This window comes from Salvelinus alpinus, chromosome 27 (assembly GCF_045679555.1).
Source record: "Salvelinus alpinus chromosome 27, SLU_Salpinus.1, whole genome shotgun sequence".
Classification (NCBI taxonomy): Eukaryota; Metazoa; Chordata; class Actinopteri; order Salmoniformes; family Salmonidae; genus Salvelinus; species Salvelinus alpinus.
The window spans coordinates 8,816,668-8,838,176 of record NC_092112.1 but is presented as its reverse complement, the minus strand read 5'-3'; the positions used below and the strand labels follow the sequence as shown (position 1 = coordinate 8,838,176).

Below are 21,509 nucleotides of genomic sequence, written 5' to 3'. Positions count from 1 at the left end.
AGGCGGCAACGGTGAGAGACTTGTTTTTAGAGAGGTGGATTTTTAAAAGTAGAAGTTCAAATTGTTTGGGAACAGACCTGGATAGTAAAACAGAACTCTGCAGGCAATCTTTGCAGTAGATTGCAACACCGCCCCCTTTGGCCGTTCTATCTTGTCTGAAAATCTTGTAGTTGGGGATGAAAATGTCAGAATTTTTGGTGGTCTTTCTAAGCCAGGATTCAGACACGGCTAAAACATCCGGGTTGGCAGAGTGTGCTAAAGCAGTGAACAAAACAAACTTAGGGAGGAGGCTTCTAATGTTAACATGCATGAAGCCAAGGCTATTACGGTTACAGAAGTCATCAAAAGAGAGCGCCTGGGGAATAGGAGTGGAGCTAGGTACTGCAGGGCCTGGATTCACCTCTACATCACCAGAGGAACAGAGGAGGAGTAGGATAAGGGTACGGCTAAAAGCTATGAGAATTGGTCGTCTAGAACGTCTAGAACAGAGAGTAAAAGGACGTTTCTGGGGGCGATAAAATAGCTTCAAGGAATAATGTACAGACAAAGGTATGGTAGGATGTGAATACAGTGGAGGTAAACCTAGGTATTGAGTGATGATGAGAGAGATATTGTCTCTAGAAACATCATTGAAACCAGGTGATGTCATCGCATATGTGGGTGGTGGAACTGAAAGGTTGGATATGGTATAGTGAGCAGGGCTAGAGGCCCTACAGTGAAATAAGCCAATAAACACTAACCAGAACAGCAATGGACAAGGCATATTTACATTAAGGAGAGGCATGCTTAATCGAGTGATCAATAAGGGTCCAGTGAGTAGAGGTTGGTTGGGGTCACGGCGATCCAGACAGCTGGCCGGGTAGATGGCTATCGGTAGCAAGATAGCATAGGATGGGGGGCTGGGCAGAACATCCTGCTAAAGAGGGGCTGGGCAGAACATCCTGCTAACGAGGGGCTGGGCAGAACATCCTGCTAACGAGGGGCTGGGCAGAACATCCTGCTAACGAGGGGCTGGGCAGAACATCCTGCTAACGAGGGGCTGGGCAGAACATCCTGGGATTAGTGGTCGAGTTAGCCGCCGGGTTTAGTGGTGGTCGAGTTAGCCGCCGGGTTTAGTGGTGGTCGAGTTAGCCGCCGGGTTTAGTGGTGGTCGAGTTAGCCGCCGGGTTTAGTGGTGGTCGAGTTAGCCGCCGGGTTTAGTGGTGGTCGAGTTAGCCGCCGGGTTTAGTGGTCGAGTTAGCCGCCGGGTTTAGTGGTCGAGTTAGCCGCCGGGTTTAGTGGTCGAGTTAGCCGCCGGGTTTAGTGGTCGAGTTAGCCGCTGGTCCATGTACGGGCTTTTGATGGTTGGTTTCAGTTCCAACTGTCTCTTAAAAGTGCTGTATGGTATCAAAGACAGAACTGAACAATGTTCCCTGTTAACATCTGGATTCTACTGCCGCTACAGTTCACCTCTTTAATAGTCTGTTGTAATACATTGATATGGATTTAAAAAGAAACCACTGCTATAGTCAGATGAACTCATTATGATATCAATCTCTATCCCTTCACGAGAAGTCTACATTTATAGAGGTGTGTGGAGAAGATTGACAGTTAAAACTGCAGTGGTACTGCATGTTCTTCCCTGTACCCTGATATGCCTTAGAATTAGCTACAGCCGTATGGATGGGAAACTACTGTAATATATATATATATATATATATATATTACAGTAAAGGATTGGTCTCTGAGGAGGCAGTGGGTCGATACAGAGATAACACATAGGTGGGAATCTGTGTGTGTGTCAGCGCAACGTATTAGGGTAAGTGGTCTGATGAAAACAATGATGGTGTAGAGCTCAGCAGTTTACCCAGAGGAGAGGAGAATAGAGGACAGGAGAGGAGAATAGAGGACAGGAGAGGAGAATAGAGGACAGGAGAGGAGAATAGAGGACAAGAGAATAGAGGACAGGAGAATAGAGGAGAGGACAGGAGAATAGAGGAGAGGAGAGGAGAATAGAGGACAGGAGAGGAGAATAGAGGACAGGAGAGGAGAATAGAGGACAGGAGAATAGAGTAGAGGACAGGAGAATAGAGGACAGGAGAGGAGAATAGAGGACAGGAGGATAGAGTAGAGGACAGGAGAATAGAGGAGAGGAGAGGAGAATAGAGGACAGGAGAGGAGAATAGAGGACAGGAGAGGAGAATAGAGGAGACAGGAATAGAGGAGAGGAGGGTAAAGGATAATAGAATATAGAGGAGAATAGAGGACAGGAGAGGAGAATAGAGGAGAGGAGAATAGAGGAGAGGAGAGGAGAATAGAGGACAGGAGAGGAGAATAGAGGAGACGGGAATAGAGGAGAGGAGGGTAGAGGATAATAGAATAGAGGAGAATAGAGGACAGGAGAGGAGAATAGAGGAGAGGAGAATAGAGGAGAGGAGAATAGAGGACAGGAGAATAGAGGACAGGAGAGGATAATAGAATAGAGGAGAATAGAGGACAGGAGAGGAGAATAGAGTAGAGGACAGGAGAATAGAGGAGAGGAGAGGAGAATAGAGGACAGGAGAGGAGATTAGAGGACAGGAGAATAGAGGACAGGAGAATAGAGGACAGGAGAGGAGAATAGAGGACAGGAGAGGAGAATAGAGGACAGGAGAGGAGAATAGAGGACAGGAGAGGAGAGGAGAATAGAATAGAGGAGAATAGAATATAATAGAGTAGAATAGAACAGAGGAGAATAGAAAAGAACAGAGGAGAATAGAACAGAGGAGAAAAGAGGAGAGGATAATAGAGTGTCTGGCAGAGAATAAAGACATGTACCTGGAACACAGAGTAGAGAGAGAGGTGGGAGAACCACACGTGTGTTAATGAGAGAGGAAGGAGGAGAGGGAAGAAAGAGGGAGAGGTCCTGCTCACGCCAAGCGTAGAATAGAATAACTTCCTATTTCCAAGAGAACGTGGGTGGGATACTTGCAGAACAAGTGACCCGCCAGGACCTCTCCAAGCATTGATGTATATCCTAACCTTAACCACTATGGTAAGGGGGATGCAAAACGAACCATAGATCAGTGACTCCTCTAGGAGCACCATCACTATAGTAACCATAGATCAGTGTCTCCTCTAGGAGCACCATCACTATAGTAACCATAGATCAGTGACTCCTCTAGGAGCACCATCACTATAGTAACCATAGATCAGTGTCTCCTCTAGGAGCACCATCACTATAGTAACCATAGATCAGTGACTCCTCTAGGAGCACCATCACTGTAGTAACCATAGATCAGTGTCTCCTCTAGGAGCACCATCACTATAGTAACCATAGATCAGTGTCTCCTCTAGGAGCACCATCACTATAGTAACCATAGATCAGTGTCTCCTCTAGGAGCACCATCACTATAGTAACCATAGATCAGTGTCTCCTCTAGGAGCACCATCACTATAGTAACCATAGATCAGTGTCTCCTCTAGGAGCACCATCACTATAGTAACCATAGATCAGTGACTCCTCTAGGAGCACCATCACTATAGTAACCATAGATCAGTGACTCCTCTAGGAGCACCATCACTGTAGTAACCATAGATCAGTGTCTCCTCTAGGAGCACCATCACTATAGTAACCATAGATCAGTGACTCCTCTAGGAGCACCATCACTATAGTAACCATAGATCAGTGTCTCCTCTAGGAGCACCATCACTATAGTAACCATAGATCAGTGACTCCTCTAGGAGCACCATCACTATAGTAACCATAGATCAGTGACTCCTCTAGGAGCACCATCACTATAGTAACCATAGATCAGTGTCTCCTCTAGGAGCACCATCACTATAGTAACCATAGATCAGTGTCTCCTCTAGGAGCACCATCACTATAGTAACCATAGATCAGTGTCTCCTCTAGGAGCACCATCACTATAGTAACCATAGATCAGTGTCTCCTCTAGGAGCACCATCACTATAGTAACCATAGATCAGTGTCTCCTCTAGGAGCACCATCACTATAGTAACCATAGATCAGTGACTCCTCTAGGAGCACCATCACTATAGTAACCATAGATCAGTGTCTCTAGGAGCCCCATCACTATAGTAACCATAGATCAGTGACTCCTCTAGGAGCCCCATCACTATAGTAACCATAGATCAGTGACTCCTCTAGGAGCACCATCACTATAGTAACCATAGATCAGTGTCTCCTCTAGGAGCACCATCACTATAGTAACCATAGATCAGTGTCTCCTCTAGGAGCACCATCACTATAGTAACCATAGATCAGTGTCTCCTCTAGGAGCACCATCACTATAGTAACCATAGATCAGTGTCTCCTCTAGGAGCACCATCACTCTAGAGAAGAATATAGTAACTATGTTGGGGAGGGGTTACTTACAGAAGAAGTGACCCTCCAGCACCTCATGCGCGTGACCTTGAAGCTCCCCTCTTTCATCTGTTCATTGGGCAGTTTGACCTGGAAGTTGAGTTCGTTGTTCCCAGCGGAGACGATCGCGTGACAGCCCTTCTCCGGGAAGTCGGTCACGCACGGGTCAAACTGGATGTAGCCAAAGTACTTCAGCGTCTGGCCTAGCCTAATGAACTGGAGAGAGACGTAGAGAACGTGAAGCACTGAAAAATCATTTGATATACAGCAGTATGTGGACAACCCTCCAAATTAGTGGATTCGGCTATTTCAGCCACACCTATTGCTGACAAATTGTCTGTCCTCGGTTGCAACACTCGCTAGCGAGTTCCAAATTGCCTCTGGAAGCAACGTCAGCACAAGAACTGTTCGCCCGGAGCTTCCTGAAATGGGTTTCCATGGCCGAGCAGCCGCACACAAGCCTAAGATCACCATGCGCGATGCCAAGTGTCGGCTGGAGTGGTGTAAAGCTCGCCACCATTGGACTCAGAAGCAATGGAAACGCCAGGAGAATGCATAGTGCCAACTGTAAAGTTTGGTGGAGGAGGAATAATGGTCTGGGGCTGTTTTTCATGGTTCGGACCCCTTAGTTCCAGTGAAGGGAAATCTTAACGTTACAACATACAATGACATTCTAGACGATTCTGTGCTTCCAACTTTGTGGCAACAGTTTGGGGAAGGCACTTTCCTGTTTCAGCATGACAGTGTCCCTGTGACATGACAAACGGTACAAGATGTGGAATGTTAGCTTCTTCTCCACTAGATAGCTGGCGGAGACAGTGTTGCGTTACAGCTGGAGGAGACAGTGTTGCGTTACCGCTGGAGGAGACCGTTACCGCTGGGGGAGACCGTTACCGCTGGGGGAGACCGTTACCGCTGGGGGAGACCGTTACCGCTGGGGGAGACCGTTACCGCTGGGGGAGACCGTCACCGCTGGGGGAGACCGTCACCGCTGGGGGAGACCGTCACCGCTGGGGGAGACCGTCACCGCTGGGGGAGACCGTCACCGCTGGGGGAGACCGTCACCGCTGGGGGAGACCGTCACCGCTGGGGGAGACCGTCACCGCTGGGGGAGACCGTCACCGCTGGGGGAGACCGTCACCGCTGGGGGAGACCGTTACCGCTGGGGGAGACCGTTACCGCTGGGGGAGACCGTTACCGCTGGGGGAGACCGTTACCGCTGGGGGAGACCGTTACCGCTGGGGGAGACCGTTACCGCTGGGGGAGACCGTTACCGCTGGGGGAGACCGTTACCGCTGGGGGAGACCGTTACCGCTGGGGGAGACCGTTACCGCTGGGGGAGACCGTTACCGCTGGGGGAGACCGTTACCGCTGGGGGAGACCGTTACCGCTGGGGGAGACCGTTACCGCTGGGGGAGACCGTTACCGCTGGGGGAGACCGTTACCGCTGGGGGAGACCGTTACCGCTGGGGGAGACCGTTACCGCTGGGGGAGACCGTTACCGCTGGGGGAGACCGTTACCGCTGGGGGAGACCGTTACCGCTGGGGGAGACCGTTACCGCTGGGGGAGACCGTTACCGCTGGGGGAGACCGTTACCGCTGGGGGAGACCGTTACCGCTGGGGGAGACCGTTACCGCTGGGGGAGACCGTTACCGCTGGGGGAGACCGTTACCGCTGGGGGAGACCGTTACCGCTGGGGGAGACCGTTACCGCTGGGGGAGACCGTTACCGCTGGGGGAGACCGTTACCGCTGGGGGAGACCGTTACCGCTGGGGGAGACCGTTACCGCTGGGGGAGACCGTTACCGCTGGGGGAGACCGTTACCGCTGGGGGAGACCGTTACCGCTGGGGGAGACCGTTACCGCTGGGGGAGACCGTTACCGCTGGGGGAGACCGTTACAGCTGGGGGAGACCGTTACAGCTGGGGGAGACAGTTACAGCTGGGGGAGACAGTTACAGCTGGGGGAGACAGTTACAGCTGGGGGAGACAGTTACAGCTGGGGGAGACAGTTACAGCTGGGGGAGACAGTTACAGCTGGGGGAGACAGTTACAGCTGGGGGAGACAGTTACAGCTGGAGGAGACAGTTACAGCTGGAGGAGACCGTTACCGCTGGGGGAGACCGTTACCGCTGGGGGAGACCGTTACCGCTGGGGGAGACCGTTACCGCTGGGGGAGACCGTTACCGCTGGGGGAGACCGTTACCGCTGGGGGAGACCGTTACCGCTGGGGGAGACCGTTACCGCTGGGGGAGACCGTTACAGCTGGGGGAGACCGTTACAGCTGGGGGAGACCGTTACAGCTGGGGGAGACCGTTACAGCTGGGGGAGACCGTTACCGCTGGGGGAGACCGTTACCGCTGGGGGAGACCGTTACCGCTGGGGGAGACCGTTACCGCTGGGGGAGACCGTTACCGCTGGGGGAGACCGTTACCGCTGGGGGAGACCGTTACCGCTGGGGGAGACCGTTACCGCTGGGGGAGACCGTTACCGCTGGGGGAGACCGTTACCGCTGGGGGAGACCGTTACCGCTGGGGGAGACCGTTACCGCTGGAGGAGACAGTTACAGCTGGAGGAGACAGTTACAGCTGGATGAGACCGTGATGTGTTACAAGGATCAGGACGACGGGCTATCTTACCTCTTTCTTGGAGCCCTTCTCCTGCAGTGATTTGAGCTGTCTGTGTTGGTCCTTGTTAACGAGTATCCAGCCTCTCTCTATGTCAGACACCGTCTAGGGAGAGAAGAGAGACAAGTTTCATCTTTCTGCTCTAAACCATTCTTGGAGAAGCTTTACATAAAACGGAGAAACACATTTGAATTCTAAGTCCAAAACAACTATTTCACTGTTGTTTTGTTCAAGTAGAATTAAAACACACACACAAGTTGCACAAAATGGCAAGCACACACGAGTTCATTGTCTTTCCAAGAAAATATTGCATTCTTTGGCCCGTAACATTAACTATGCCCCCACACTGAGTCAACAGCCCACCAAACACACACACACACGGAGCACTGAGTCAACAGCCCACCAAACACACACACACACACGGAGCACTGAGTCAACAGCCCACCAAACACACACATGGAACGCTGAGCCAGCAGCCAGATTCTAATCAAATCAGCAATCTGCGTAAGAAAACAACAGCATGTTGTGTGTGTGTGTGTGTGTTTGCATAGAGGGCGGGTTCTGTTGCCAATGGCACCCTACTCCCTATATAGTGCAGTAATTTGGACCAGAGGACTACGGGCCATAGTAAAAAGTAGTGCAGTAATTTGGACCAGAGGACTACTATAGTAAAAGCAGTCATTTGGACCAGAGGACTACCATAGTAAAAGCAGTAATTTGGACCAGAGGACTACCATAGTAAAAGCAGTAATTTGGACCAGAGGACTACCATAGTAAAAGCAGTAATTTGGACCAGAGGACTACCATAGTAAAAACAGTAATTTGGACCAGAGGACTACCATAGTAACAGCAGTAATTTGGACCAGAGGACTACCATAGTAAAAGCAGTAATTTGGACCAGAGGACTACCATAGTAAAAACAGTAATTTGGACCAGAGGACTACCATAGTAAAAGCAGTAATTTGGACCAGAGGACTACCATAGTAAAAGCAGTAATTTGGACCAGAGGACTACCATAGTAAAAGCAGTAATTTGGACCAGAGGACTACCATAGTAACAGCAGTAATTTGGACCAGAGGACTACCATAGTAAAAGTAGTGCAGTAATTTGGACCAGAGGACTACCATAGTAAAAGTAGTGCAGTAATTTGGACCAGAGGACTACCATAGTAACAGCAGTAATTTGGACCAGAGGACTACCATAGTAAAAGCAGTAATTTGGACGAGAGGACTACCATAGTAAAATCAGTAATTTGGACCAGAGGACTACCATAGTAAAAGTAGTGCAGTAATTTGGACCAGAGGACTACCATAGTAAAAGCAGTAATTTGGACCAGAGGACTACTATAGTAAAAGCAGTAATTTGGACCAGAGGACTACTATAGTAAAAGCAGTAATTTGGACCAGAGGACTACTATAGTAAAAGCAGTAATTTGGACCAGAGGACTACTATAGTAAAAGCAGTAATTTGGACCAGAGGACTACTATAGTAAAAGCAGTAATTTGGACCAGAGGACTACTATAGTAAAAGCAGTAATTTGGACCAGAGGACTACTATAGTAAAAGCAGTAATTTGGACCAGAGGACTACTATAGTAAAAGCAGTAATTTGGACCAGAGGACTACCATAGTAACAGCAGGGTTGCAGAGGAGGGGTCAGAGGAAGGAGGAGGAGAGGAGAAGGGGAGCAGGGTTGCAGAGGAGGGGTCAGAGGAAGGAGGAGGAGAGGAGAAGGGGAGCAGGGTTGCAGAGGAGGGGTCAGAGGAAGGAGGAGGAGAGGAGAAGGGGAGCAGGAAATCACATTACATTTGAAAAATGAGGACAGTAGACTGTTATTACTGTTCGTGATGAGGTGGTGGTTCCTGGGGTTTGTTTGTGATTGGAGCTAAGATACATTTAGACTGTTATTACTGTTCGTGATGAGGTGGTGGTTCCTGGGGGTTCTATTGTCTGTGATTGGAGCTAAAATACATTTAGACTGTTATTACTGTTAGTGATGAGGTGGTGGTTCCTGGGGGTTCTATTGTCTGTGATTGGAGCTAAAATACATGTAGACTGTTATTACTGTTAGTGATGAGGTGGTGGTTCCTGGGGGTTCTATTGTCTGTGATTGGAGCTAAAATACATTTAGACTGTTATTACTGTTCGTGATGAGGTGGTGGTTCCTGGGGGTTCTATTGTCTGTGACTGGAGCTAAAATACATTTAGACTGTTATTACTGTTCGTGATGAGGTGGTGGTTCCTGGGGGTTCTATTGTCTGTGATTGGAGCTAAAATACATTTAAGACTTGACACAACTACATATTTTAGTTGCACCATTGGTTGTAGCTCAATGTTAAATTTCAAACTCCGGGATGCTGGCCTTCTAGGCAGAGTTGCAAAGGAAAAAGCCATATCTCAGACTGGCCAATAATAAGAAAAGATTAAGATGGGCAAAAGAACACAGACACTGGACAGAGGAGCTCTGCCTAGAAGGCCAGCATCCCGGAGTCACCTCTTCACTGTTGACGTTGAGACTGGTGTTTTGCGGGTACTATTTAATGAAGCTGTCAGTTGAGAACTTGTGAGGCGTCTGTTTCTCAAACTAGACACTTTAATGTACTTGTCCTCTTGCTCAGTTGTGCATTGGGGCCTCCCACTCCTCTTTCTATTCTGGTTAGAGCCAGTTTGCATTGTTCTGTGAAGGGAGTAGTACACAGCATTGTATGAGATCTTCAGTTTCTTGGAAATTTCTTGCATGGAATAGCCTTCATTTCTCAGAACAAGAATAGACTGACGAGTTTCAGAAGAAAGGTCTTTGTTTCTGGCCATTTTGAACCTGTAATCAAACCCACAAATGCTGATGCTCCAGATACTCAACTAGTCTAAAGAAGGCCAGTTTTATTGCTTCTTTAATTAGAACAACAGTTTTCAGCTGCGCTAACACAATTTCAAAAGGGTTTTCTAATGATCAATTAGCCTTTTAAAATGATAAACTTGGATTAGCTAACACAACGTGCCATTGGAACACAGGCGTGATGGTTGCTGATAATGGGCCTCTGTACCCCTATGTAGATATTCATTTTTTTTTTTTTATCAGCCGTTTCCAGCTACAATAGTCATTTACAACATTAACAATGTCTACACTGTATTTCTGATCAATTTGATGTTATTTTAATGGACAAAACATGTGCTTTTCTTTAAAAAACAAGGATATTTCTAAGTGACCCCAAACTTTTGAACAGTAGTGTGTGTATGTATGTGTGTATGTATACAGTAGGTTCAGAACTCACCTGAGTGTACAGTAGGTTTAGTCCCACTCTGTTGTCCATTACATCACTGTCATACGCCGTGTCCCAGTAACTATAAACACAGAGACAGACAGAGAGAGACAGACAGAGACAGACAGACAGACGAGAAACAAGAGAGAGACAAGAGAAACAAGAGACGAGACAAGACAAGAGAGAGACAAGAGAGACAAGACAGACAGACAGACACAGACAGACAGACACAGACAGACAGACAGACACAGACAGACACAGACAGACAGACACAGACAGACACAGACAGACACAGACAGACAGAGAGACAGACAGAGACAGACAGAGACAGACAGAGAGACAGACAGAGAGACAGACAGAGACAAGAGAAACAAGAGAGAGACAAGAGAGACAAGAGAGACAGAGAGAAACAAGAGAGAAACAAGAGAAACAAGAGAGAGACGAGACAGAGAGAGACAAGAGAAACAAGAGAGAGACGAGACAGAGAGAGACAAGAGAGACAAGAGATAGAGTATTGGTTATCAACACAAACCATTTGAATAGCAGTCAAGAAAGGATGTCCAATATACTGTTGTAGCTGCAGAAAAGAGTGTCTCTCTTCTCTTCTCGCTACAGACATCACGGCGGTGTGTCGTTCTCGCTACACACATCACGGCGGTGTGTCGTTCTCGCTACAGACATCACGGCCGTGTGTCGTTCTCGCTACAGACATCACGGCCGTGTGTCGTTCTCGCTACAGACATCACGGCGGTGTGTCGTTCTCGCTACAGACATCACGGCCGTGTGTCGTTCTCGCTACAGACATCACGGCCGTGTGTCGTTCTCGCTACAGACATCACGGCGGTGTGTCGTTCTCGCTACAGACATCACGGCCGTGTGTCGTTCTCGCTACAGACATCACGGCCGTGTGTTGTTCTCGGACAATCTGACAACGCTCTGAATTTCTGAACACCCAGATCACTCCAGATTAAATTTACGAACACAACCGTAGTATAAACCAGCTTTCAGTATTGAAATCTTTGACTGTTTAGTACATAACCTCTCATGTGAATCCTTAAAGAGATGGGTGGAGCTAAGGCTTAAGAGGGTGTGAACGATGCTGAATGGGTGTAGACAAAGAAGAGCTCTCCAGTAGGTACCAAATTATTCAAAGGCCATTTTCTCAAAAGTGAGGTTACAAGTTTATCAACTTTCAAAGCAGAATTACTTTCCCATTGTTCCTCAACTGTAGTGTACGATATACCATTTTCTAGCACGAAGTCTCTACTTTTATCCAATGTAACATATGAGAGGCCAGGCTGTTCTATATACTTACATATGGCTAACTTACAGTTGAAGTCAAAAGTTTACACACACTTAAGTTGGAGTCAATAAAACTCGTTTTTCAACCACTCCACAAATTTCATGTTAACAAACTATAGTTTCTGCATGACACAAGTAATTTCTCCAACAATTGTTTACAGACAGATTATATCACTTATAATTCACTGTATCACAATTCCAGTGGGTCAGAAGTTTACATACACTAAGTTGACTGTGCCTTTAAACAGTTTGGAAAATTCCAGAAAATGATGTCATGGCTTTAGAAGCTTCTGATAGGCTAATTGACATCATTTGAGTCAATTGAAGGTGTACCTGTGGATGTATTTCAAGGCCTACCTTCTAACTCAGTGCCTTTTTGCTTGACAACATGGGAAAATCAAAAGAAATCAGCCAAGACTTTACAAAAAAAATTGTAGACCTCCACAAGTCTGGTTCATCCTTGGGAGCAATTTCCAAATGCATGAAGGTACCATGTTCATCTGTACAAACAATAGTATGCAAGTATAAACACCATGGGACCACGCAGCCGTCATACCGCTCAGGAAGGAGATGCGTTCTGTCTCCTAGAGATGAACGTACTTTGGTGCGAAAAGTGCAAATCATTCCATGAACAACAGCAAAGGACCTTGAAGATGCTGGAGGAAACGGGTACAAAGTATCTATATCCACAGTAAAACGAGACCTATATCGACTTAACCGGAAAGGCCACTCAGCAAGGAAGAAGCCACTGCTCCAAAACCGCCATAAAAAAGCCAGACCACGGTTTGCAATTGCACATGGGGACAAAGATCGTACTTTTTGGAGAAATGTCCTCTGGTCTGATGAAACAAAAATAGAACTGTTTGGCCATGATGACCATCGTTATGTTTGGAGGAAAAAGGGGGAGGCTTGCAAGGAGAAGAACACCATCCCAACCGTAAAGCACAGGGGTGGCAGCATCATGTTGTGGGGGTGCTTTGCTGCAGGAGGGACTGGTGCACTTCACAAAATAGATGGCACCATGAGGGAGGAAAATTATGTGGATATATTGAAGCAACATCTCAAGACATCAGTCAGGAAGTTAAAGCTTGGTCGCAAATGGGTCTTCCAAATGGACAATGACGCCAAGCATACTTCCAAAGTTGTGGCAAAATGGCTGAAGGAAAACAAAGTCAAGATATTGGAGTGGCCATCACAAAGCCCTGACATCAATCCTATAGAAAATATGTGGGCAGAACTAAAAAAGCGTGTGCGAGCAAGGAGGCCTACAAACCTGACTCAGTTACACCTGATTTGCCAGGAGGAATGGGCCAAAAGTCACCCAACTTATTGTGGGAAGCTTGTGGAAGGCTACCTGAAACGTTTGACCCAAGTTAAACAATTTAAAGGCAATGCTACCAAATACTAATTGAGTGTATGTAAACTTCTGACTCACTGGGAATGTGACGAAATAAATAAAAGCTGAAATAAAATAAAGTGTTAAAATAAATCTTAAAATAAAGTGGCCTAAAACAGTGAATTTTTACTATGATTAAATGTCAGGAATTGTGAAAAACTGAGTTTAAATGTATTTGGCATATTTAACTTCAGACTTCAACTGTATATAAAACAGGTCGACATTAACAATATACACACCAGGGGTAAATCGGAGACCTTTTACTCATTTAAGGAATCCGGAGCCGGACAGCGTCAGTCTAACAGAGTGGGGCAGCGTCAGTCTAACAGAGTGGGGTAGCGTCAGTCTAACAGAGTGGGGCAGCGTCAGTCTAACAGAGTGGGGCAGCGTCAGTCTAACAGAGTGGGGTAGCGTCAGACTAACAGAGTGGGGCAGCGTCAGTCTAACAGAGTGGGGCAGCGTCAGTCTAACAGAGTGGGGCAGCGTCAGTCTAACAGAGTGGGGCAGCGTCAGTCTAACAGAGTGGGGCAGCGTCAGACTAACAGAGTGGGGCAGCGTCAGACTAACAGAGTGGGGCAGCGTCAGTCTAACAGAGTGGGGCAGCGTCAGTCTAACAGAGTGGGGCAGCGTCAGTCTAACAGAGTGGGGCAGCGTCAGTCTAACAGAGTGGGGTAGCGTCAGTCTAACAGAGTGGGGTAGCGTCAGTCTAACAGAGTGGGGCAGCGTCAGACTAACAGAGTGGGACAGCGTCAGTCTAACAGAGTGGGGTAGCGTCAGTCTAACAGAGTGGGGCAGCGTCAGTCTAACAGAGTGGGGCAGCGTCAGTCTAACAGAGTGGGGCAGCGTCAGTCTAACAGAGTGGGGCAGCGTCAGTCTAACAGAGTGGGGTAGCGTCAGTCTAACAGAGTGGGGCAGCGTCAGTCTAACAGAGTGGGGCAGCGTCAGTCTAACAGAGTGGGGCAGCGTCAGTCTAACAGAGTGGGACAGCGTCAGTCTAACAGAGTGGGGTAGCGTCAGTCTAACAGAGTGGGGTAGCGTCAGTCTAACAGAGTGGGACAGCGTCAGTCTAACAGAGTGGGACAGCGTCAGTCTAACAGAGTGGGGTAGCGTCAGTCTAACAGAGTGGGGCAGCGTCAGTCTAACAGAGTGGGGCAGCGTCAGTCTAACAGAGTGGGGCAGCGTCAGTCTAACAGAGTGGGGCAGCGTCAGTCTAACAGAGTGGGGTAGCGTCAGACTAACAGAGTGGGGTAGCGTCAGTCTAACAGAGTGGGGCAGCGTCAGTCTAACAGAGTGGGGTAGCGTCAGTCTAACAGAGTGGGGTAGCGTCAGTCTAACAGAGTGGGGTAGCGTCAGTCTAACAGAGTGGGGTAGCGTCAGTCTAACAGAGTGGGACAGCGTCAGTCTAACAGAGTGGGGTAGCGTCAGTCTAACAGAGTGGGGTAGCGTCAGTCTAACAGAGTGGGGTAGCGTCAGTCTAACAGAGTGGGGTAGCGTCAGTCTAACAGAGTGGGACAGCGTCAGTCTAACAGAGTGGGGTAGCGTCAGTCTAACAGAGTGGGACAACGTCAGTCTAACAGAGTGGGGTAGCGTCAGTCTAACAGAGTGGGGCAGCGTCAGTCTAACAGAGTGGGGTAGCGTCAGTCTAACAGAGTGGGGCAGCGTCAGTCTAACAGAGTGGGGTAGCGTCAGTCTAACAGAGTGGGGTAGCGTCAGTCTAACAGAGTGGGGCAGCGTCAGTCTAACAGAGTGGGGTAGCGTCAGTCTAACAGAGTGGGGCAGCGTCAGTCTAACAGAGTGGGGCAGCGTCAGTCTAACAGAGTGGGGTAGCGTCAGTCTAACAGAGTGGGGCAGCGTCAGTCTAACAGAGTGGGGTAGCGTCAGTCAAACAGAGTGGGACAGCGTCAGTCTAACAGAGTGGGGTAGCGTCAGTCTAACAGAGTGGGGCAGCGTCAGTCTAACAGAGTGGGGTAGCGTCAGTCTAACAGAGTGGGGTAGCGTCAGTCTAACAGAGTGGGGTAGCGTCAGTCTAACAGAGTGGGGTAGCGTCAGTCTAACAGAGTGGGGTAGCGTCAGTCTAACAGAGTGGGGTAGCGTCAGTCTAACAGAGTGGGGTAGCGTCAGTCTAACAGAGTGGGGCAGCGTCAGTCTAACAGAGTGGGGTAGCGTCAGTCTAACAGAGTGGGACAGCGTCAGTCTAACAGAGTGGGGCAGCGTCAGTCTAACAGAGTGGGGTAGCGTCAGTCTAACAGAGTGGGGCAGCGTCAGTCTAACAGAGTGGGGTAGCGTCAGTCTAACAGAGTGGGGCAGCGTCAGTCTAACAGAGTGGGGCAGCGTCAGTCTAACAGAGTGGGGTAGCGTCAGTCTAACAGAGTGGGGCAGCGTCAGTCTAACAGAGTGGGGCAGCGTCAGTCTAACAGAGTGGGACAGCGTCAGTCTAACAGAGTGGGACAGCGTCAGTCTAACAGAGTGGGGCAGCGTCAGTCTAACAGAGTGGGGCAGCGTCAGTCTAACAGAGTGGGACAGCGTCAGTCTAACAGAGTGGGGTAGCGTCAGTCTAACAGAGTAGGGTAGCGTCAGTCTAACAGAGTGGGGTAGAGTCAGTCTAACAGAGTGGGGTAGAGTCAGTCTAACAGAGTGGGGCAGCGTCAGTCTAACAGAGTGGGGTAGCGTCAGTCTAACAGAGTGGGGTAGCGTCAGTCTAACAGAGTGGGGTAGAGTCAGTCTAACAGAGTGGGGCAGCGTCAATCTAACAGAGTGGGGCAGCGTCAGTCTAACAGAGTGGGGCAGCGTCAGTCTAACAGAGTGGGGCAGCGTCAGTCTAACAGAGTGGGGCAGCGTCAGTCAAACAGAGTGGGACAGCGTCAGTCTAACAGAGTGGGGTAGCGTCAGTCTAACAGAGTGGGGTAGCGTCAGTCTAACAGTCAGTCTAACAGAGTGGGGTAGCGTCAGACTAACAGAGTGGGGTAGCGTCAGTCTAACAGAGTGGGGTAGCGTCAGACTAACAGAGTGGGACAGCGTCAGTCTAACAGAGTGGGACAGCGTCAGTCTAACAGAGTGGGGTAGCGTCAGTCTAACAGAGTGGGGTAGCGTCAGTCTAACAGAGTGGGGTAGCGTCAGTCTAACAGTCAGTCTAACAGAGTGGGGTAGCGTCAGACTAACAGAGTGGGACAGCGTCAGACTAACAGAGTGGGGCAGCGTCAGTCTAACAGAGTGGGGTAGCGTCAGTCTAACAGTCAGTCTAACAGAGTGGGGTAGCGTCAGTCTAACAGAGTGGGGTAGCGTCAGTCTAACAGAGTGGGGTAGCGTCAGTCTAACAGAGTGGGGTAGCGTCAGTCTAACAGTCAGTCTAACAGAGTGGGGTAGCGTCAGACTAACAGAGTGGGACAGCGTCAGACTAACAGAGTGGGGCAGCGTCAGTCTAACAGAGTGGGGTAGCGTCAGTCTAACAGTCAGTCTAACAGAGTGGGACAGCGTCAGTCTAACAGAGTGGGGTAGCGTCAGACTAACAGAGTGGGACAGCGTCAGTCTAACAGAGTGGGGTAGCGTCAGTCTAACAGAGTGGGGTAGCGTCAGTCTAACAGAGTGGGGTAGCGTCAGTCTAACAGTCAGTCTAACAGAGTGGGGTAGCGTCAGACTAACAGAGTGGGACAGCGTCAGTCTAACAGAGTGGGGTAGCGTCAGTCTAACAGAGTGGGGTAGCGTCAGTCTAACAGAGTGGGGTAGCGTCAGTCTAACAGAGTGGGGTAGCGTCAGTCTAACAGTCAGTCTAACAGAGTGGGGTAGCGTCAGACTAACAGAGTGGGGTAGCGTCAGTCTAACAGAGTGGGGTAGCGTCAGTCTAACAGAGTGGGGTAGCGTCAGTCTAACAGAGTGGGGTAGCGTCAGTCTAACAGAGTGGGGTAGCGTCAGTCTAACAGAGTGGGGTAGCGTCAGTCTAACAGAGTGGGGCAGCGTCAGTCTAACAGAGTGGGGTAGCGTCAGTCTAACAGAGTGGGGTAGCGTCAGTCTAACAGAGTGGGGCAGCGTCAGTCTAACAGAGTGGGGTAGCGTCAGTCTAACAGAGTGGGGTAGCGTCAGTCTAACAGAGTGGGGTAGCGTCAGTCTAACAGAGTGGGGTAGCGTCAGTCTAACAGAGTGGGGTAGCGTCAGTCTAACAGAGTGGGGCAGCGTCAGTCTAACAGAGTGGGGTAGCGTCAGTCTAACAGAGTGGGACAGCGTCAGTCTAACAGAGTGGGGCAGCGTCAGTCTAACAGAGTGGGGTAGCGTCAGTCTAACAGAGTGGGGCAGCGTCAGTCTAACAGAGTGGGGTAGCGTCAGTCTAACAGAGTGGGGCAGCGTCAGTCTAACAGAGTGGGGCAGCGTCAGTCTAACAGAGTGGGGTAGCGTCAGTCTAACAGAGTGGGGCAGCGTCAGTCTAACAGAGTGGGGCAGCGTCAGTCTAACAGAGTGGGGTAGCGTCAGTCTAACAGAGTGGGACAGCGTCAGTCTAACAGAGTGGGACAGCGTCAGTCTAACAGAGTGGGGCAGCGTCAGTCTAACAGAGTGGGGTAGCGTCAGTCTAACAGAGTGGGACAGCGTCAGTCTAACAGAGTGGGGTAGCGTCAGTCTAACAGAGTAGGGTAGCGTCAGTCTAACAGAGTGGGGTAGAGTCAGTCTAACAGAGTGGGGTAGAGTCAGTCTAACAGAGTGGGGTAGCGTCAGTCTAACAGAGTGGGGCAGCGTCAGTCTAACAGAGTGGGGTAGCGTCAGTCTAACAGAGTGGGGTAGCGTCAGTCTAACAGAGTGGGGTAGAGTCAGTCTAACAGAGTGGGGCAGCGTCAATCTAACAGAGTGGGGCAGCGTCAGTCTAACAGAGTGGGGCAGCGTCAGTCTAACAGAGTGGGGCAGCGTCAGTCTAACAGAGTGGGGCAGCGTCAGTCTAACAGAGTGGGGCAGCGTCAGTCAAACAGAGTGGGACAGCGTCAGTCTAACAGAGTGGGGTAGCGTCAGTCTAACAGAGTGGGGTAGCGTCAGTCTAACAGTCAGTCTAACAGAGTGGGGTAGCGTCAGACTAACAGAGTGGGGTAGCGTCAGTCTAACAGAGTGGGGTAGCGTCAGACTAACAGAGTGGGACAGCGTCAGTCTAACAGAGTGGGACAGCGTCAGTCTAACAGAGTGGGGTAGCGTCAGTCTAACAGAGTGGGGTAGCGTCAGTCTAACAGAGTGGGGTAGCGTCAGTCTAACAGTCAGTCTAACAGAGTGGGGTAGCGTCAGACTAACAGAGTGGGACAGCGTCAGACTAACAGAGTGGGGCAGCGTCAGTCTAACAGAGTGGGGTAGCGTCAGTCTAACAGTCAGTCTAACAGAGTGGGGTAGCGTCAGTCTAACAGAGTGGGGTAGCGTCAGTCTAACAGAGTGGGGTAGCGTCAGTCTAACAGAGTGGGGTAGCGTCAGTCTAACAGTCAGTCTAACAGAGTGGGGTAGCGTCAGACTAACAGAGTGGGACAGCGTCAGACTAACAGAGTGGGGCAGCGTCAGTCTAACAGAGTGGGGTAGCGTCAGTCTAACAGTCAGTCTAACAGAGTGGGACAGCGTCAGTCTAACAGAGTGGGGTAGCGTCAGACTAACAGAGTGGGACAGCGTCAGTCTAACAGAGTGGGGTAGCGTCAGTCTAACAGAGTGGGGTAGCGTCAGTCTAACAGAGTGGGGTAGCGTCAGTCTAACAGTCAGTCTAACAGAGTGGGGTAGCGTCAGACTAACAGAGTGGGACAGCGTCAGTCTAACAGAGTGGGGTAGCGTCAGTCTAACAGAGTGGGGTAGCGTCAGTCTAACAGAGTGGGGTAGCGTCAGTCTAACAGAGTGGGGTAGCGTCAGTCTAACAGTCAGTCTAACAGAGTGGGGTAGCGTCAGACTAACAGAGTGGGGTAGCGTCAGTCTAACAGAGTGGGGTAGCGTCAGTCTAACAGAGTGGGGTAGCGTCAGTCTAACAGAGTGGGGTAGCGTCAGTCTAACAGAGTGGGGTAGCGTCAGTCTAACAGAGTGGGGTAGCGTCAGTCTAACAGAGTGGGGTAGCGTCAGTCTAACAGAGTGGGGTAGCGTCAGTCTAACAGAGTGGGGTAGCGTCAGACAAACAGAGTGGGACAGCGTCAGTCTAACAGAGTGGGGTAGCGTCAGTCTAACAGAGTGGGGTAGCGTCAGTCTAACAGAGTGGGGCAGCGTCAGACTAACAGAGTGGGACAGCGTCAGTCTAACAGAGTGGGGTAGCGTCAGTCTAACAGAGTGGGGCAGCGTCAGACTAACAGAGTGGGACAGCGTCAGACTAACAGAGTGGGACAGCGTCAGTCTAACAGAGTGGGACAGCGTCAGTCTAACAGAGTGGGGTAGCGTCAGACTAACAGAGTGGGGCAGCGTCAGACTAACAGAGTGGGGCAGCGTCAGTCTAACAGAGTGGGGTAGCGTCAGTCTAACAGAGTGGGGTAGCGTCAGTCTAACAGAGTGGGGCAGCGTCAGACTAACAGAGTGGGGTAGCGTCAGTCTAACAGAGTGGGGCAGCGTCAGTCTAACAGAGTGGGACAGCGTCAGTCTAACAGAGTGGGGTAGCGTCAGTCTAACAGAGTGGGGCAGCGTCAGTCTAACAGAGTGGGGCAGCGTCAGTCTAACAGAGTGGGGCAGCGTCAGACTAACAGAGTGGGACAGCGTCAGTCTAACAGAGTGGGGTAGCGTCAGACTAACAGAGTGGGGCAGCGTCAGTCTAACAGAGTGGGGCAGCGTCAGTCTAACAGAGTGGGGTAGCGTCAGTCTAACAGAGTGGGGTAGCGTCAGTCTAACAGAGTGGGGCAGCGTCAGACTAACAGAGTGGGGTAGCGTCAGTCTAACAGAGTGGGGTAGCGTCAGTCTAACAGAGTGGGGCAGCGTCAGTCTAACAGAGTGGGGCAGCGTCAGTCTAACAGAGTGGGGCAGCGTCAGTCTAACAGAGTGGGGCAGCGTCAGTCTAACAGAGTGGGGCAGCGTCAGTCTAACAGAGTGGGGCAGCGTCAGTCTAACAGAGTGGGGTAGCGTCAGTCTAACAGAGTGGGACAGCGTCAGTCTAACAGAGTGGGGCAGCGTCAGTCTAACAGAGTGGGGCAGCGTCAGTCTAACAGAGTGGGGTAGCGTCAGTCTAACAGAGTGGGGCAGCGTCAGTCTAACAGAGTGGGGCAGCGTCAGTCTAACAGAGTGGGGCAGCGTCAGTCTAACAGAGTGGGGTAGCGTCAGTCTAACAGAGTGGGACAGCGTCAGTCTAACAGAGTGGGGCAGCGTCAGTCTAACAGAGTGGGGTAGCGTCAGTCTAACAGAGTGGGGTAGCGTCAGTCTAACAGAGTGGGGTAGCGTCAGTCTAACAGAGTGGGGCAGCGTCAGTCTAACAGAGTGGGGTAGCGTCAGTCTAACAGAGTGGGGTAGCGTCAGTCTAACAGAGTGGGACAGCGTCAGTCTAACAGAGTGGGACAGCGTCAGTCTAACAGAGTGGGGTAGCGTCAGTCTAACAGAGTGGGACAGCGTCAGTCTAACAGAGTGGGACAGCGTCAGTCTAACAGAGTGGGGTAGCGTCAGTCTAACAGAGTGGGGTAGCGTCAGTCTAACAGAGTGGGGCAGCGTCAGACTAACAGAGTGGGGTAGCGTCAGTCTAACAGAGTGGGGCAGCGTCAGTCTAACAGAGTGGGGTAGCGTCAGTCTAACAGAGTGGGGTAGCGTCAGTCTAACAGAGTGGGGCAGCGTCAGTCTAACAGAGTGGGGTAGCGTCAGTCTAACAGAGTGGGGTAGCGTCAGTCTAACAGAGTGGGGCAGCGTCAGTCTAACAGAGTGGGGTAGCGTCAGTCTAACAGAGTGGGGCAGCGTCAGTCTAACAGAGTGGGGTAGCGTCAGTCTAACAGAGTGGGGTAGCGTCAGTCTAACAGAGTGGGGTAGCGTCAGTCTAACAGAGTGGGGCAGCGTCAGTCTAACAGAGTGGGGTAGCGTCAGTCTAACAGAGTGGGGCAGCGTCAGTCTAACAGAGTGGGGCAGCGTCAGTCTAACAGAGTGGGGCAGCGTCAGTCTAACAGAGTGGGGCAGCGTCAGTCTAACAGAGTGGGGCAGCGTCAGTCTAACAGAGTGGGACAACGTCAGTCTAACAGAGTGGGACAACGTCAGTCTAACAGAGTGGGGTAGCGTCAGTCTAACAGAGTGGGGCAGCGTCAGTCTAACAGAGTGGGACAGCGTCAGTCTAACAGAGTGGGACAGCGTCAGTCTAACAGAGTGGGGTAGCGTCAGTCTAACAGAGTGGGGTAGCGTCAGTCTAACAGAGTGGGGTAGCGTCAGACTAACAGAGTGGGGCAGCGTCAGTCTAACAGAGTGGGGTAGCGTCAGTCTAACAGAGTGGGGTAGCGTCAGTCTAACAGAGTGGGGTAGCGTCAGTCTAACAGAGTGGGGCAGCGTCAGTCTAACAGAGTGGGGTAGCGTCAGACTAACAGAGTGGGGTAGCGTCAGTCTAACAGAGTGGGGTAGCGTCAGTCTAACAGAGTGGGGTAGCGTCAGTCTAACAGAGTGGGGTAGCGTCAGTCTAACAGAGTGGGGTAGCGTCAGTCTAA

At 50.3% G+C, this 21,509-nt stretch overlaps 1 protein-coding gene across 2 annotated transcripts in view; it reads right to left on the bottom strand.

Moving 5' to 3' along the window:
- Positions 1–21,509, bottom strand: part of LOC139556684 (sorting nexin-17-like) — an 87,501-nt gene that overhangs the window by 5,931 nt on the left and 60,061 nt on the right. For both annotated transcript variants that reach the window (XM_071370925.1, XM_071370926.1), the window contains exons 8-10: positions 10,242–10,311; positions 6,984–7,076; positions 4,358–4,561 (exon numbers count right to left, since the gene is read on the bottom strand). In XM_071370925.1, coding sequence (XP_071227026.1) covers positions 4,358–4,561; positions 6,984–7,076; positions 10,242–10,311 — 367 coding nt within the window. The remainder of the gene's footprint in view (positions 1–4,357; positions 4,562–6,983; positions 7,077–10,241; positions 10,312–21,509) is intronic.